We start from the raw sequence: 17,096 nt of genomic DNA, 5'->3' as shown, positions 1-17,096 counted from the left end.
GTGCAGACTAGAATTTAATATTTAGGTCAATTCAAATTGTTGCTATCCAGACACTGATATTACTTTATTTTGATTAATTCAAATTGACTGTTCTACACAATAAAGACATTTGAACATTTTCCAAGATTTTTTTAATATTTAGGTAATTTTTTTTTCAGCATTTTATAAATACTGAAACGCTAGAAAAAACACCTTTCCTGTAGATTAAACATTCTACAGGCATAATTTCCCCCCGTTTTTAATCAAGGACAAACAAGGGAGTCTTAAGCAGCTGTTCAAAACAGATGCCAAAAACTGGTGACCTCAGCACAGCGGACACCAAAATGATTCCTTCCAGCCAGGAGTTCGGCTTTTTCTTTGGCCACTTTTTTCCCAAAAGGAGCAAGCCTCAAGGAAGACCAATACCTTTACAGATGAACTTAATTTGACCTTCTCTAAACTGTTAACAAGAATTTAAGCCACATGGTGGAACAGATCATGTAAAAATGTCTCAATGGTTCCAATGCGCTGTCAGAGTTAAAATTTTCATGTCTCGTAAAGGGTTAAAAAAAAACGGGAAAAAATGTTTGGCTTTTCAAAAAGCAGCTGAAATGTACAGTCAGAATTTTTGTTACGTTTATTTTAGAAAATGTCCTTTAAAGTGTGGCGTTTCAAGTCACATTTCGTTTTAAAATACAGAAAATACAGACAGTAGAACATGGGTGACGGCTGAAATAAACCAAGAAGACAAAAATAAACAAACAAAAAGATGACAGAAAATAAAGCTAACATGCCTTTCTGACTGTGTTAGTTTTTGTCTTTTTTGAAATGGAACTGAAGGAAAAGAGAGGGAAGGAAAGGGGAGGGGGGAAGGAGGGAGGGAGGGAGGATCAGGGTCAAGTTAGTTAAGGAAACTATGGTGGATTTATGGTTCATGATTAAATTATTCTTTATAAAGTCTAATTTAAGATTTCATCTTTCCTCTCTTTTTTTCCTCTTTTTCATTAAATGGTATTTTTTTTCTTTTTAACATCTTAATGATCCAGGAAGGAACCTCAGCGCTCCGCCTCGTAGCTGACGCCCGCGCTTAGAACAAGGAATGCCGACTCGGTTAGGCGGCGGCAGTGGGAGCGGGAACGGCGGCGCCGGCCCCCGCCCCAGGCCCCCCGCCTATCCTCCTCCTCCGCCGCCGCCCGGCTTCCCCGCAGCGGCGCCTCAAGAAGATAAAGTGGAGTCCTTCTGTGTTTGCTGTGCTTGTGAACGCTGCATGGACTTCTGACTTTCCACGTCTCTAAAATGCTTCTCCACCTGCAGGAGCAAAAAAATAAATTACAAAGAAAAATTGCCAATGTCACCATGGCGACAACTTCTCATTTCCTCGCAGTTGCTTTTTACAAACTCGTACACCAAATTGAAGCTCTACATACTTATTGAACATGATTATATTTAGAAAATATGATTGCGAGAAACAACTCAACCGTTTGGAATTTACAAGGATGTCTACATTAATTAGTCCTAAAATGTGATCAGATCATCTAAGGTCCGCAACACAGAGTGACACGCCCGAATGTGAACAAATTACAGTTGGTGACTCTTCGCTGCACACCAAGTGATTGAGCGCCGCACATCTACAGACACCCTGCAACGGAAAAACTGGGATCGGGCCAGACCACCGATAGCGAATATCTGCAGATAATGGATGGCCATCTTGAGTGCATTTGAAAAAAACGATATTCTTGAATAAGCAAGGATAAACTGTAACTAAGAGTTTGTGGGCTCCCCCCCCCAAAAAAAACACAAATGTGAAAAAATGTGTTTTGAGGCTTGACATAGAGTACACTGTACTGAATATATATATATTTAATTGAACAACAAAAACATGGCTAGATTTTCAAGGAAGAAGCAGATTGCCACCAAGAGAGGAAACTGGCAATAAAGGAAAGTGTGGTTATTTTGAGAGGCTGTTAGCAATGATGGATCACACCACCACATCGTACTTTTCAAAGTCACACAAGCTTAAAATTCAAGATGACACTCAGATCGCGTGGTTGTTAGTCTCTACACAAATAATGATAAATCAATTATATAACCTCTGATCAAAGTGTACTCACTATTTTGCGTACGTGACTTAAAGCGCTTCCCTCTTTGCCTTTGCAGTTGTCCACCTGGTAAGGCGGTGAGATGACGACGTCGTCCATCACGATAATGTTCTTCTCCTGCCATTTACACTCTTTGATGCTGCGCAAATGGAGACGACAGCGTGAGCTGACAAACCAAACGCACGAAGACGCACAAAAAAAAACCCTCAACAGTGCACGAGTGACGTCGACGGCTGAGTTTTACGTTTTGTGAATAGTCTGGAATAGCTGCTGGCCCTCAACAGACACCCCAGCGCTGATTGCATAGGCTTGGGACAGCTTGTCCTCCTTTTCTGTCTTTGCTCGATTGGCAAGCTGCAAAACACACACAGCACAATAAACATGGGCTTAATGCTCACTTAGCCACAACACCCAAAGCTTGACGAGGGGGGGGGGGGCAAAAATCATGACAAATGAAGATGCTTTTGGTGTATACTTTTAATTAAATTAGCCACACACGTTAGCTTTTACCCATGTTTAAATGTCCAGGCATCCCCTGTTGTACCTTGACTTACGTTATAAGTTTGATTGGCTCCCTGACAATGCTCGTAACTTAAAACTCTCGTATCTCAAGTCATTTCCTCCCACTGAAATTAAATGCCATTAATCCATTTTGTAATGTGACTTTTTAGAAGAAAAATAGCACTTTACAGTAATGTACTGTATAAAAATAGAGGAATAACGTAAATAGAATGTAAAGAATTACAGCTTCAGCTTATGTTTTTGACGCTTTAATTTAACGGACGTTGTGCTACTCCTGGTGTGTGCTCCTTGGCCGCCTGGTAGCAGTGTAACAAGATTTAATGGTGGAAAAGGAAGGAGACTAAGATGGAATAATATTAGCTGCCTGAGTAGGGATGGAAATTTAGCGATTCCCTTACTGATACAGCCTATCGATCGGCTCTGTAATTCTCTTATCGAGTCCAACTGGGCGAGGGAATGAAATGATACAAATAGTTTTGTATGCTTAGACTCTTTCAAATCTTCCACTTTGGAGAGAAGATACAGCAGCAGCATTACGTACTAATAATCAGTAACGTATCCTTGTGGGGGACCGAAACGCTACATCAGGGCTCGAGATTGCGACCAAAACTGTCACATATACATTTTTTACAGCGTGTACAAGAGTTTCATCTGGTCGGTCTCTGAACTACACACCACTTTGGACTTGCACGCGGACCATTCAAACCACATTTTAGGGTTAACGTCATTACGCTTTCCTGCGCATGTGCGTTGAGCCACGCTGCATGCATGCATGCCCTTTTATAATCTAAATAGCGAGCCGACAAAAGCAAAAAGAAACAGAACTTGTTTGTTGTAATGCTGGATTGGAATACTGGCAAAAATAATTCCTGATAGATGGAGATGTCTCTACAAAATCAGTGTGCAATTGTCTATGCCCACACCAATGAGGAAGGAAAACAGTCCAAGATCCTGATGAGCCTGTCAATCATTGCGGTTATACACACCCATGCAGAATGTGGAGTACATTTCCACATATAAAGATAATGAAAAATCCCATCAAAATGAATAATAATTGCCTTATATTTATTATTTGACCGATACATTTCAATAAAGGAATCAACCTATGGCCTCATTAGGGTCACAGGTAGGCTCGAGCCTATCCCAGTTCACTTTGAGCAAGAGGTGGGTTACACCCTCGACTGGGCGCCAGCCAATTGCAGAGCACAAAACAAGCATGCACTCATTCACACCGTTGGAAAATTTTGTCTTCAATTACACTAACATCCATGTTTTTGAATGGAATGCAAATTGTACCGTCCCGCACATTTATTCCTGATGTCTCCGTTATGTTTTAATGTTCACGGCATCACAAAAAGACCCGCCATTAATGATATCCTACCGCATTTTTGTCAGTGCACACACCAAAATATGGCCCCTTGTCATTTTAGTTCAAGCTTGACAACGGTCCCTTCCAGTAAACGTATTTCTATTGTCTTGCGTCATGTGTAACTGCTACATTGTTAAAGTGCTCTGGATTAATTTGCTGGCTTGTTCCTGTTGAAGTACACACTGCTGAGTGCACAAACGTCTTGGCAAACTAACAAAAGCGCTGCACTTTTGTCATTTATTTTATTACTAAAGCTTGGCAAAGGTCCCATCCTCTCCATCTATTTCTAACGTCTTAGATCATGTCTGTTACACTGTTAGCTGGCTTTGCATGAATTGACTGCTTCATTCTAGTTGAAGCACACGCTGCTGGTCAAAGAGCCGCTGCCTCACATGATGCATTCAACAGACAAACGTCACTTTTTTTTGTTCAGTTCGACCTCGGCGGGGGTTGGCGATCGACTGACAGATGGCACCATTAAACATGGGCACAGCCAACACTGTTGAAGGCGTACTACCGTCGACGATTTTAGCGTCCGCTCGCCATAGCCGTGTTGGCAAAGGTCACAACTGACCTTGCTGACATTCAGCGATGCTAGAGGGGGCGGAGTCTCAGTGCGGTCAGTGATGATGTCCACTTCGGAAACGTAGGCTAAGTTGATCAGGATGACGTCGCTGAGGTTGGGCTTGCCGCTGGAGGAAGCACATTCTGAAGGCGGGAAGTCAAGGAGCGTGGCACGGAACAAACAAGACTTTTAAATCAATTTACTTGATTATACGACCTAGAACCCTCACTACTTGCAGGTGTCCTGGAGCAAGGCCCAAGATGCAGTATAAACCTTTCAGGTGAACTTAATTTGACCGTAACTACATTTTAAAGCAGAAGCGGCTGACAAAAAGGAGTCTTTAAAAAAATCTGGTAAAAAAATACATGCATATTACAGTGAAGCAGTCCAACTTGATTATTTCTCAAAATATCTCCTCGACCTTTTTGTTTTGTCGACTACTCAAGGAACCCCTTCTCCAACTGGCTGACAAGTTTCAGTTAGAAATATTCAAACCAGTACGGGCTGAAATTCCGAAGGGTTCTCAAAGTCAACGCATCAAAATTACCGTGAAGTTCCAACCGGGATCCCTTGCCCTAAAAACTCAACTTAAATACCGCAAATGGAAAGTCAAGTGGTCATTCAACTATTCAAGCGTTTTTTTTTTTACGTGAATTTGTTATGGTGGATTTCAGAGAAGTTTGAAGTGCTCATTCCATTATTCTTTCTTCCTTTTTTTTTTTTTTTTTAAAGAAAATTCCATAAAGATTGCCGTGACCTTGAATGACTAGTCTATAGCATTGTGAGTCAATTACACACAAGTGACTTTGCATACACACCTCATGATGCTCTCAATGACACACAAACTGGCTGGGAAAAAGGAGAACTTTTCCTCTAGAGACTCAAAAGTCAGTCAAAACGGACATGTGCTGCTAAATGTTACACGTTTTTAGTACAACAGAACTGCTGTATAAAAGGTAGCGTGTCAGCACACACACTTGTAGAATCACATCCCTAAGTGGCTGGAGAATGGCTCAACATGAAACTAGCGGCGAACAGAAGGCCTCATGTTAAACTTCGTTTCTTAACCACTATTAACGTTCAGCATTCAATTGAGAAGACGACTGAGGTTAAGAGGCGCAAACGTGCTGCTGGTGGACAACTTGAACGGAGCTCGTACAGCGGCAACGCCAGTGCGAGCTTGACCGATCCTTAGCTGGCACGTTAGCCGAGCTAACAGCCCCTCATTGTGACGAGGACGGGAGCTGGGGGTCACGCGGGGAGCCCCACGACATCAAACATGCTTCACTTTTGTACGTAGCCGCCACGTTAATGTACGCGAACACGTTCGAATTCGTGAAAGAGACACGTAGAGAGCAGGTTGCGTGTTAGCCTGCTTGCTAGCCTCCGTTTGTGCTCCGGGAAGCGCACGCACAGCCATGATGCCAGCCGTTGCCAGATAGTGATCCGTGTCGAGCACTGGCAACACATTGAGCAGTTCCAAAACACGTCCGCCGGCCACAGCGGACGCAGCGACGCGTCCGGCGACGCACCCCGAAGCCTACGAACGCAGACACGTGCGATGGCGTTCGGACTGGTGCCTTTAAAACGCACACGGGCGTTGTTTCGGGCAGCGAGCGCCAATTACGCCTGCGCGGAGCACTATTTGACAGATTTTCGGCGAGCCCACAGGCCCTCGGAGCGGGGCCCGACCAGCCGGCCAAGCGCCGCCCGCCTACCAAACCAAAAGGATACTCAGAGTCAACATCTTGGACTGGTAGTCGAACGCAACCACCTCCCCTTGCAGACGCTGGCCCAGGCAGGTGAGGCAAGAGACATGGCTCCCGACGCTGAAATACTCCCCCGGTCCAGGAGCCGCCATCTTCTCCGCCAGCAAACCGGAGCGCGTGCCTTACGTAGCGCGACGTGATGACGTAGGCGGGGCGTGTATCGCTTGGCACGTCGCCACGCCGCCCAGCATCCTCCGACGCGACGTTACGGCGAAACAAAAACATGAAATAACATAACGTCACACGGCCACACGTCGGCCAAAAGCTCTTTGTAATGGACGGCGTTATAATGACACGCGTACACGATTAAAAGTGTGACGTTTTACGCTGTTCTTCCCTCCTGCGAGGGCGAACTCTAGTGGACGTGAGGGGGAAGCACGCCCTTCTTATTAGCCACTCCATTCATTGGGCTAGTCGGTGACAAACACACACAGCACGGACAAGTGATGGAGTGCATCCACACGCACGGCATATGGATGGCGGAAAGTCTCCAGCACAGGACGAAAAGCTTGGAGAAACTCTGGCTGCTCCTAGCCCACGCCGGCGGCCCCAAGGCGGCCTTCCTGTTCGTCTTCCCGTGCACATACTTCTTCTGCCGGCGGACTGGCATCGCGGTGCTGTGGGTGGCCGCCGTGACAGAGTGGCTCAACTTGATGCTCAAAAGGTATCTATATTTTTTTCCTATTTTGATTTTAGATAACTCGTTTAAACGCCAGTTTCACCCTCCAAATTCAGTGACATTATCAGTCGTACTTTATTATTATTAAGGAGGGTGGTCGATGCGGTCCAAGCTTGTATACCGCCCGAGGTGAAACATGAAAGGGCGGAACCGTGGCCGTTAATAAAAATTGTTTTTTTTCGTACTGTGGTGACAGTTGGCTCTTTAGTGTATTTTTTTTTTTGTAATAAATAATGGGACGAGCATTTTTGCCAAGTGGCGACCCATTTTTTAGATGTTACCAAAAATAAGAAATATATTTGTTTAAAAGTAGCCTCTGTATATATTTGTATACATATTTTTATACATGGCGGCACGGTGGACTACTGGTTAGAGCGTCAGCCTCACAGTTCTGAGGACCCGGGTTCAATCACCGGTCCCGCCTGTGTGGAGTTTGCATGTTCTCCCCGTGCCTGCGTGGGTTTTCTCCGGGCACTCCGGTCTCCTCCCACATCCCAAAAACTTGCATGAATTGGAGACTCTAAATTGCCCGTAGGTGTGACTGTGAGTGCGAATGGTTGTTGTATGTGCCCTGCGATTGGCTGGCAACCAGTGCAGGGTTGTACCCCGCCTCCTGCCCGATGATAGCTGGGATGGGCTCCAGCACGCCCGCGACCCAAGTGAGGAGAAGCGGCTCAGAAAATTGATGGATGGATGGATTTTTATACATATATATATATATATATATATATATATATTACATATTTTTCAACTACTCAAGCATACATATTAAAGAGCCACAATTTAAAAAGTGATCGTTGACTTTAACCGCATTTTTAAACAGACATTTTGAAAAAAGTCTGTTTCAAGGGCCTGGTGATTGGCTGTTGTGATGTGAATCAAAAAATGAAAGAGTAAAGGAACAAAATCATTATAAGACGAAAAAGCAAAGGGCCGTTTAAGCTGGAGCGTTGGCTCAAGTCAGGGAGTCTGTGTGGATGCCTGGGCGTGAGATGTAGCTGAGGACTCTGTTACCAGTTATGTGCATCCTGTTACCACTTATGGGAATAAAGTGACTGTATCACCCTGAGCCACATCTGAGGGCATTTCAATATCAAAAAGGGAAGCATGTTGTTGGTGGGGTTAGCACGTCTGCCTCATAGTGCTGAAGTTCCGAATCTTGGATCCAGCCTTCCTTTGTGGAGTTTGCATGGTCTCTCCTTGCTTGTGTGGGCTTTCTCCAGCTACTCCGACTTCCCACATTGCATTAAAAACATGCATGTTGGTTTCAGTGAAGTGTAAATTGTTCGGATTTGGACGTGAATGGTTGTTGGTCTATATTTGTTCTGCGATTGATTGGCAGCCAATCAAGTGTGTATCCAGACCAGGGCCTCTGCGGTTGTAAAGTTTTGAAGAGGTTTTTCCTTTCTTTTTTTCCATTTTCTAAATATGTCAGTTATATGAATTGACATTTGATTGAATACATTTTGCAGTGAAAGTTCAATAAGGTTGCTATAATCAAACTAAGACTGTGACCACCTTGCAAAAAGGCAAAATGGTTCATTCCACCTGGAAGGAGTCAAGAACTGTCAGTTACTTGAAAGACCATATAAAGTGAATTCAGAGATTTGTGTCTACATTATACATGTTTCAAGATAACTGCTGAAAACGCGCAAACACTGAACTATGTAGTACTGAATTGTGATGAGATGGCGTTAAACAGTTTCCTTGATTTTGGGGGGCATGAGTCGCCCCTGATCCACTATTTTTCTGTAATAGTGGTGGTATCCGGCGCACTTGGTGATTTTTGTAATGATTCAAATGTGCAAGGGATGTTAACATTGTTTTTTGTAATGTGTCAAACTTAATTTTGTTTTCCACTTTAGGGACTTTGAGGATAGACTGTCACTACGGGGTGTGTTTAGGGCAGTGGTGTCAGTCATTTTTGTCACGTGTGACATTGTGGTCATGTTTTCCCTCGCAGGGCCTTTATGTCTGAAGCCATATAAATTTATACTTCCATCCATCCATTTTTTGAGCCGCTTCTCCTCACTAGGGTCGCGGGCGTGCTGGAGCCTATCCCAGCTGTCATCGGGCAGGAGGCGGGGTACACCCTGAACTGGTTGCCAGCCAATCGCAGGGCACATACAAACAAACAACCATTCCCACTCACATTCACACCTATGGGCAATTTAGAGTCTCCAATTCATGCATGTTTTTGGGATGTGGGAGGAAACCGGAGTGCCCGGAGAAAACCCACGCAGGCACGGGGAGAACATGCAAACTCCACACAGGCGGGGCCGGGGATTGAACCCAGGTCCTCAGAACTGTAAGGCTGACGCGCTAACCAGTCGGCCACCGTGCCGCCTAAATTTATACTTTCCTCCTATTATTACATATATACAACAAATTGATAGATAACTAGTTTTGAACTCAGAAGCCTGTAAAATTGTTTACTATTATCCAATTTATTTTAAAAGGGGCATTGGCAACAAAAGAATGCAGTATCTCAACGTTATTACATTTTCGTATTTTAGCAAGAAACATGAAGTCGACGCACTTGATTGGCTTTTGCGGGCCACATGATGTGGCGTGCCAGATACGGCCCCCCATGTGGTTTGGCGGATTGTTGGCGGAGGGCTTCAGGAGGCTTATGTATGGTTCCCAGAATTATATTACAATACGTTAAAATGGTTGCCCAAAAGATTTTTTTTTTCCAATTTATTTTCTAGTGTGCTTTTTGGTGAAAGGCCATTCTGGTGGATCGGTGAATCCCACGTGTTTGCCAACAAGTGGCCCAAGGTTCAGCAATACTCCTCCACCTGTGAAAATGGCCCAGGTGAGTGGACCTTTTTATGAGGCCATTTGTGCTCCAACTCTTCAGTCTATTCTTAACTTTTTTTGGACTACGTGTCCCCCTCCCTCATCAGGCAGTCCATCGGGACACGCCATGGTCACTGCGGCGGTCTGGTGGGTGGTGGCCTCCTCCCTGCGGTCGTTCCTGTACCGCCGTAATTACAGGTGAGGCGGTCAACATATATTGAAAATGGTTATTCGTTCTGTGACCTCAGTTTACTTGTCGTATATAAAATCAATTTGTAATCAGTAGTGAATCGATAGTGAACAATTCTTTAAAAAAAAAAAAAAAAAAAAAGGCTTCAGCTGTATATTGCCACTCCCAGTTAAGTTTCCTGTTAATGTAAACATGGACGGTTTAGCATTGGTGTTGCTGTGTTATAACCCTTGAAGCAATGGAAATTTAAACAAATGTTGCAGCAAAACATGTGGACAGTCAATATAGCAATACTCACCGGCAAATATTATTTATCCTATGCAAAGAATTACTAATATTACAATGGCTTACTGAGGAGCTGCAGACTTGTCTCTATGTACTCTATATCCATGTTTGTATTATACTGGGCACGGTGGACGACTGGTTAGAGCGCCTGCCTCACAGTTCTGAGGTCCGGGGTTCAATCCCCGGCCCCGCCTGTGTGGAGTTTACATGTTCTCCCCGTGGCTGCGTGGGTTTTCTCCAGGCACTCCGGTTTCCTCCCACATCCCAAAAACATGCATGGTAGGTTAATTGACAACTCTAAATTGTCCGTAGGTGTGAATGTGAGTGCAAATGGTTGTTTGTTTGTATATGCCCTGCGATCGACTGGCAACCAGTTCAGGGTGTACCCCGCCTCCTGCCCGATGATAGCTGGGATAGGCTCCAGCGCGCCCGCGACCCTAGTGAGGAGAAGCGGCTCAGAAAATGGATGGATGGCTGGATGGATTATACTGCCCCCAGGTGGCCAAGGCACACACACCAGCTGGAGCAGCACAGTATTACTTGATTTAAAGCAAAACATTTTTGCAAAAATTGTTCACGTTGACGTTCTATTCTCTTTCTATTGCTGTATCTTTTTATAAAGTACAATATTATCGTTCTATTTTCCTCATTAAAACACTTTCCAATTTTGTTTTGTTTTTTTGGAGGCTGGCATTTCCATTCATTTCAATGGGAACATGTGATTTGAGATGCGAGTGTTTTCAGTTATGAGCATGATCATGGACAAGTTAAACTCATATCTCAAGGCACTAGTGTTCCATTAGTTCCATGCTTTTGTCACGTTTTATGAGAAATAGCAGTAGCAGCAGTGTTGTAATAAAAAAGAATGTAAAGAAATAAACTGCTTTTATAAGTTGTAAATACTGTTCGTTGGGACAAGCTCGAAGTCACAGCAACAACGGTGTACGTGTTGCGCTACTCTCTTTCCTATATTCCTCCTAACTTACAGGTTACTTTCCACTGTAACACGGTTTCCAGCTCGTTAAAGCGTCTTAGTCGATAATTCCCTCCTCCTTGGCGCGCTACTCCGTTTTTACGGAATCACAGCTAGCTCTCTTGGCTCGCAGCACAACACCAGCGATCTCAACCATCCCGGGTGGACTGACACCAAACAACCAAACTCCCAGTGGCCCTTCACATCATCTAAACTATTTGACTCATCCCTCGCGCTTAAGTACTCAAGGTGGATTGTTAGCCACACCAACACTACTACCGCAAATAGCACTCGGTCATTAAACTCACCACTGTGGTCTCCGATCGTAGATAAAACTGAAATGCGGTTCATAACATTAAAAAATAAATTAAAAAAAACATAAGTGGGGAAACTTGTATGTCAGGGTACCTTGTATTCCATTCCACTTGTATTCTTTTGTGTTTCAGCATACCATTTACCTACGCACCCTACCTGCTCTATGGGGCTTTGCTGTTTGTTGTCGGCATTTCCAGAGTGTTTATCTTGGCCCACTTCCCTCACCAGGTGGTTACCGGTTCCATTGCAGGTCTGAGCGTCTTGCAGCTGTTTGCTTTACATTAAGTCTGTCAGAATTGTATTATTTTTTTGTTTGTTGTGCGTGTAAATTGACGTGACAAATATGGACTTTTGTTTAAGGTCTTGTGGTAGGAATGTACCTGAACAGCAGGGTGCCGGAAAGGTGCTCATTCCGCTTCTACGTCGGCCTCACTGTGTCCTTGGCGCTCGGCACGCTGATGCTGAACGCCGGACTTCAGCAGCTGGGCGTCGACCTCACCTGGTGAGTCCTGTTCGGTGTCTTATTATCAGATTGCACAACAATCGTTCACTGTAAAACACTGTTTAGTACAGTGATTCACAATCACTGTGCTGCAGCATATTACCGTTCCATGAGAGATCATGAGATCAAGGTGTGCCAGAGGAAATGATCAAATTCAGAAAATTATTTACAACAAATATACCTTCATCTATCGATACGAGACAGCGACTAATAGTGACAAGCAGAATAATTTGAATGAATGTGCCACTGTACTTCATTGTATCCATCCATCCATTTTCTGAGCCGCTTCTCCTCACTAGGGTCGCGGGCGTGCTGGAGCCTATCCCAGCTGTCATCGGGCAGTAGGCGGGGTACACCCTGAACTGGTTGCCAGCCAATCGCAGGGCACATACAAACAAACAACCATTCGCACTCACAGTCACGCCTACGGGCGATTCAGAGTCTCCAATTCATGCATGTTTTTGGGATGTGAGAGGAAACCGGAGTGCCCGGAGAAAACCCACGCAGGCACGAGGAGAACATGCAAACTCCACACAGGCGGGGCCGGGGATTGAACCTGAGTCCTCAGAACTGTGAGGGTGACGCTCTAACCAGTCGCCCACCGTGCCGCCGTACTTCATTGTATCACCTAATAAAAAAACAATCCAATTAATACATTGCAGACAATGAATAATGAAACATGCTCTGAATTCCCCAGAAACTCAGAGCCCAATCTATTGTGCCGCAAACACCTAAGAAATGTAATTCTAATTAATCAAGTCTGTATTAAATACAAAAATATATTGTTGCTAGGTGGAATTCCTTGGGCACAATCATAAGTGCCCCAATGCAAGTATTTGGCATATGCAAACCAGGTTTATGAGGAAAAAGACATCCTGATTTTGCAATCAATCACAAGTCTATTATTTAATTTAAAATAGATTGTTGCTAGGCAGAACTTGTGGGGCCCCAAAGCCCAATGCAAAAATTGACATACACTGATATTGTAAAAAATGTCAGGTCTGTATTTAATATAAAATAAGAAATCAAATCTTTTTCACCTTGTAGGTCTTTGGTGCTGGCAAAGAAGTGGTGCAGTCACTCCGAGTGGGTTCGGCCCGACGTGGCCCCGTTCACCTCACTGGCCCGGGACTGCGGGGCCTTGCTGGGTCTGGGCCTCGGCCAGTACTTCAAGCCCGGTGGCTGGCCGCTGTCCTGGCGGCCACAGGCCTTGTCCCTGGTGCTGTCATCCATTGCCCTGTGCTGGGTGTGCCGCGCACCGCTGCCGCTGCGACCACCAGTGCTCTACTACATGCTGTTTTTTGTCAAGTTCGCCTTGGTGCCTCTGATTGTGATGCTTGTGCCCGGACTGGTCCACTTCGTGATCCGCAAGACCAAGAGGAACTAGACGCTAGTAGAACTTACTTTTTTTTTTTCCTCAACAAGGATTTCTATGCTAGCTTTTGGTTTAATATTATTGTATTCCAGAACACAGATACCAATTTTATTTGGATCATGTTGCATTGCATTGTCAGCATGGGCATAAAAGAATATACTGTACACAAAAAGTTAAGGATATTTGTCTTTTGGGTGAGGGTCAAGTTAAGTTCAGCTGTAAAGGTTACAGTGCATTTTAGGGTCATCCTTAAAAATTTCCCCAAAGCCAACTATCCCCAAGGCTTTGTATGTACTGCATTTTTTTTTTTTTGGGGGGGACTAAAAAAAAAAAAAAAAAAAAAAATCTGAATACCTGCTTATACATTTTTAGATTTCTTCACATCCTGTCAATGCTCAAGCCTGAATTAATGCTTTGTTTCTTATTACATAATTGCCTTTATAGGGTTTACAAAATACTACCACCTGCCACCAGTTCATCATAACACGATGCATGAAAATCATAAGAACCTATGCAGTGAAATGCATAGGTCTGCCATTTTGATATGAATGTGGCAACAGTTTAATTTGAGCTGACCTTACTGCAACCTGATTATTTTTGTGGTTTACGGCTAGTCAATGAATCGTAAATTAGCTGAGGATGCCCAGTGTTGATAGTGTCATCTACCACCACGCATTTCCTGTTAATCGTTGCTGTCATTCCAGTACCAAATTGTATTTACGTGGGATAGTTCTTTGTATTTATTTTTATTTAACTTATCACTTGTCTGTCTCATGTAGCGCTATAGAAGTCACGTTGCAGACAATAAATGACTAAACATGCTGTTTCAGTAGGCAACCATTTATAAATGTTTTTCCCCCTCAAGACATTGTACTGTACAGGTTACAATCAGTTAGCATGAGATAAAAACACATTCAGCTGAATGTTTTAAAATTGTCTTTATATATCACAGCGATCTGAAAGCTCACGTGTACAGACAAGAGAACTCCGCTCGGCAAGCAAATACATTAATCATAAAATCATAAAAGAAATAGGTTGGGGCGATGATAGGGGGACACACCAGCCTGCTATACATGTTTCCTCGAGAATAGAACATGCATCAGACTATTTACAGCCAGCTAATATACACACAAGATTTGAACCATACACCCTTGGATAGCTTCACTTGGATCTGAAAGTATAATACAGGTGACACCAGCTCTAAAGATCAGTGGAACATCTACGGTACCAGGTGGAACTTCCGTTGGTGCGATATGAGGTGTGACTTGGGTTGTGATATTGATAGTGTACATTGCTTATTGTGCAATAACGGGAAAAGTCGAAACATCTGATGCAGGTGAAAAAATAAGCGTTGAAACCTTTCACCTGGGAAAAGTGAGTGTTGGAACACATTTTCTCCGCGGAGTTGTGATGAACACTGGGGTTTGAACCTTTTCAGTAGGAAAGTGTAATTAAACCATCCGAAAGGATTCAACAACCACATTCCCCGTGGCTGCAATGAAAATTGTGGGTGTTGAATCCTTCACTGAGAAGAAGCTTGGGTGTTGTTAACACCCACACCCTGTGGGTGTAACAAAAAGTGGGTATTGAAACCGTTCACCGGGAAAAGTGGGTGGCAACTTTTTTTTTTTTTTTTTTTTAATATCGCACTATTTCAGACAAAGGCGGATTATTGATTTCGGCAAACATTTTCAACTGGACCGTACCTGTACAACTTGTGCTAGAAAGACATTACATCTTTGTAAGTCTTAAAAAGATCATCTTAAATATCATCTGTGATAGTCTGACATGGCTGCTCTGATGCGACAAATAGAATGAGAAAGAAACGGAAAAATATAAAGTGCACCTTTTAAGCATTTGCGTTGGAAATGCAAAGAAACCGGAAGGAAGGCGGGGCTAGAGTGCATTTGCTTGTTTTTCATCCATAAGTCTTCTGTGAGCCTCTGCCTGGGCAAACGTACGTCATCCGGTCCCCAGGGCCTAATTTAAATGACGTTTAAAAGTGGAGCTTGAAAAGTGCTTAAAAGGCGAACAACCGGCTTGGGCAGGTTGTTTTTTTATGGCACATTCCCGCACTTCCCGCTCTGTGTAGAATGTGTAAATCCGTCGGCAAAGAGCTAATCAATGAACCATGTTCCGGGAAATGATGCTCCACATGCGAGCTTCTGTGAAGAGTTTTAGCAAGTCTGTCCCTTCTTGGACCAGCAGCGGGGACACCAAGGCAGCATGAACGGTATACGATTCAAACGATGCTTCCTCTGACTTCTATGTACAATACATAATTTAATTATAAATATGGTCATTTGTTCTCTATTAGTATTGAAGTTGTTGAGTCGTTTTGTATTCTGCCGAGCAATGTACATTATTAAACATATAGTATTGTATTACATTGAATAGAGCCTAGTAGCGACCATGGTTAAGAGCACGCAAGATAAGAGTCCACGAGTCCAAAGGAGTTGTCCATGTCACTGTGCAGTTTTTGGAAAAGTGCACTGGTCATTGTGCAGAACTTGGAATCGAGCCCGTGGGCGTTAGAGGATGGTGAAGTCATGGTGTATTACTCAGTCATGTTGAAGTCCAAGACCCTTAAGAGTGTGTGTACCCCCCCTTGCAGGAATTCTTTCAAGTCGAGTCCATCCGAGTTTTTGCTCGTCACAGTCCGAGCCGTCACACGTTGGATTCCACAAACGGTCTCTTTGGTTTGATGGGTGAAGAGGGCCCTTGCGTGCGGGATTCTCGGGAGAGCTGGCGGTACATGTTGTCCTGGTAGGCCTGCGCCACAGGCAGAGTCCTGGCCACCTTCACGTCCGGGTAGGTGGGCACCTGGCTGACCCGCTCCAGGATATCCCCAGTGCCACGCGAGCCATTGGCCAGCTTGCCCAGCGAGGGAGGAGGTGTCTGGGGGTAGTAGTCCTCCTCCAATAGGTGTCCGTTCTGTGCATTGTTGGTCTTGTTGTAATAGGCAATGTTTCCCAGCGAGGTGGGCGGGCTATAAGTAGACCCCTGCTGGACCAGTTGGCCGGGCGATGTGGGGCTGATGGCCGAGTCCATGGACGTCATGGCGCGGGACCGAGAGGTCTGGTGCAGGTACTGCTGAGTCCGCGCCGTCTTGTCTATGACGCCCATAAAGGGGGTGTTCCGTGATCGGGTGGGCTCGCCCTGATACAGAACCCCGCCGCCCTGCGAGGGAGAGATTGGTGACATTTCATCGCAGGAATGCTCGTAGGTGGCCTGCAAGGGAATCTCCATCTGCTGGATGGAGGAGGATGGCCTGAAGCCTGGCGTCAGATTTGAGGTGGAGCCAGTGGAGATGTTGTTACTGGAGGGGGAGAAACGAAGGCCTACGCTCTGTGAGTGGATGAGGGGCCTGGGGGTGGGCACGTGTGGCTTTATCTCGGTGGTGTTGGCACTGACGGGGCGTCTCACCATATGCGGGACCTCAGGGGAGCCCAGCTGGCAAGGCGGCATGGCATTGGCAAGCTCCAGCACGTGCTCAGAGACGGGGTAGTAGGCGGCGGACTGGCTGCGACTGATCTGAGGCGTCTGACTGTAACGGATGCCCGCCGGACCCCCGCTGCTGGCGCGGTAGGCAGAGGAGGGGCGTTGGGGTAGCTCGTCCTTCAACAGGACAGACTCCATGACCCCTCCTCGGCCGCCGTGCTGACAGAGGGC

The 17,096-nt window shown here is 44.9% G+C and overlaps 3 protein-coding genes across 3 annotated transcripts in view; 1 reads left to right on the top strand and 2 right to left on the bottom strand.

The window, feature by feature from the left end:
• Nucleotides 1–593: 593 nt before the first annotated feature.
• On the bottom strand, nucleotides 594–6,548 carry lsm12b (LSM12 homolog b). Its single transcript, XM_061706599.1, has 5 exons — nucleotides 6,269–6,548; nucleotides 4,544–4,677; nucleotides 2,323–2,432; nucleotides 2,091–2,217; nucleotides 594–1,287 (listed from the first exon to the last, which is right to left on the bottom strand). Exons 1-5 carry the CDS (start codon nucleotides 6,393–6,395, stop codon nucleotides 1,195–1,197), a joined length of 591 nt encoding a protein of 196 aa, XP_061562583.1. The 5' UTR covers nucleotides 6,396–6,548; the 3' UTR covers nucleotides 594–1,194.
• On the top strand, nucleotides 6,372–14,253 carry g6pc3 (glucose-6-phosphatase catalytic subunit 3). Its single transcript, XM_061706597.1, has 6 exons — nucleotides 6,372–6,967; nucleotides 9,694–9,800; nucleotides 9,892–9,982; nucleotides 11,679–11,797; nucleotides 11,908–12,049; nucleotides 13,097–14,253. The coding sequence occupies exons 1-6, from the start codon at nucleotides 6,750–6,752 to the stop codon at nucleotides 13,434–13,436; spliced, it is 1,017 nt and encodes a 338-aa protein (XP_061562581.1). The 5' UTR covers nucleotides 6,372–6,749; the 3' UTR covers nucleotides 13,437–14,253.
• Nucleotides 14,254–14,347: 94 nt separating this feature from the next.
• The window catches only part of tanc2b (tetratricopeptide repeat, ankyrin repeat and coiled-coil containing 2b), a 114,760-nt gene continuing 112,011 nt past the window's right edge, over nucleotides 14,348–17,096 (bottom strand). The window contains 1 exon segment of the mRNA XM_061706596.1: nucleotides 14,348–17,096. Within this exon segment, the coding sequence (XP_061562580.1) occupies nucleotides 16,092–17,096 (1,005 nt within the window). The 3' untranslated portion in view covers nucleotides 14,348–16,091.

This window comes from Phycodurus eques, chromosome 19 (genome assembly GCF_024500275.1).
Source record: "Phycodurus eques isolate BA_2022a chromosome 19, UOR_Pequ_1.1, whole genome shotgun sequence".
In the NCBI taxonomy this organism is placed as follows: domain Eukaryota; kingdom Metazoa; phylum Chordata; class Actinopteri; order Syngnathiformes; family Syngnathidae; genus Phycodurus; species Phycodurus eques.
This window is presented reverse-complemented; position numbering and strand designations above follow the sequence as displayed.

What these genes read in the sequence shown, in the direction of transcription:
- lsm12b (XM_061706599.1), bottom strand. Translation starts at nt 6,395, where the DNA reads ATGGCGGCTCCTGGACCGGGGGAGTATTTCAGCGTCGGGAGCCATGTC. An exon ending in GTCCAAGATGTTGACTCTGA is followed by an intron (nt 4,678 to 6,268) that starts GTATCCTTTTGG and finishes TCCCGCCTTCAG; the next exon opens with AATGTGCTTCCTCCAGCGGC. An exon ending in CATCGCTGAATGTCAGCAAG is followed by an intron (nt 2,433 to 4,543) that starts GTCAGTTGTGAC and finishes TGTGTTTTGCAG; the next exon opens with CTTGCCAATCGAGCAAAGAC.
- g6pc3 (XM_061706597.1), top strand. Translation starts at nt 6,750, where the DNA reads ATGGAGTGCATCCACACGCACGGCATATGGATGGCGGAAAGTCTCCAG. An exon ending in CTCAACTTGATGCTCAAAAG is followed by an intron (nt 6,968 to 9,693) that starts GTATCTATATTT and finishes TTTATTTTCTAG; the next exon opens with TGTGCTTTTTGGTGAAAGGC. An exon ending in CACCTGTGAAAATGGCCCAG is followed by an intron (nt 9,801 to 9,891) that starts GTGAGTGGACCT and finishes CTCCCTCATCAG; the next exon opens with GCAGTCCATCGGGACACGCC.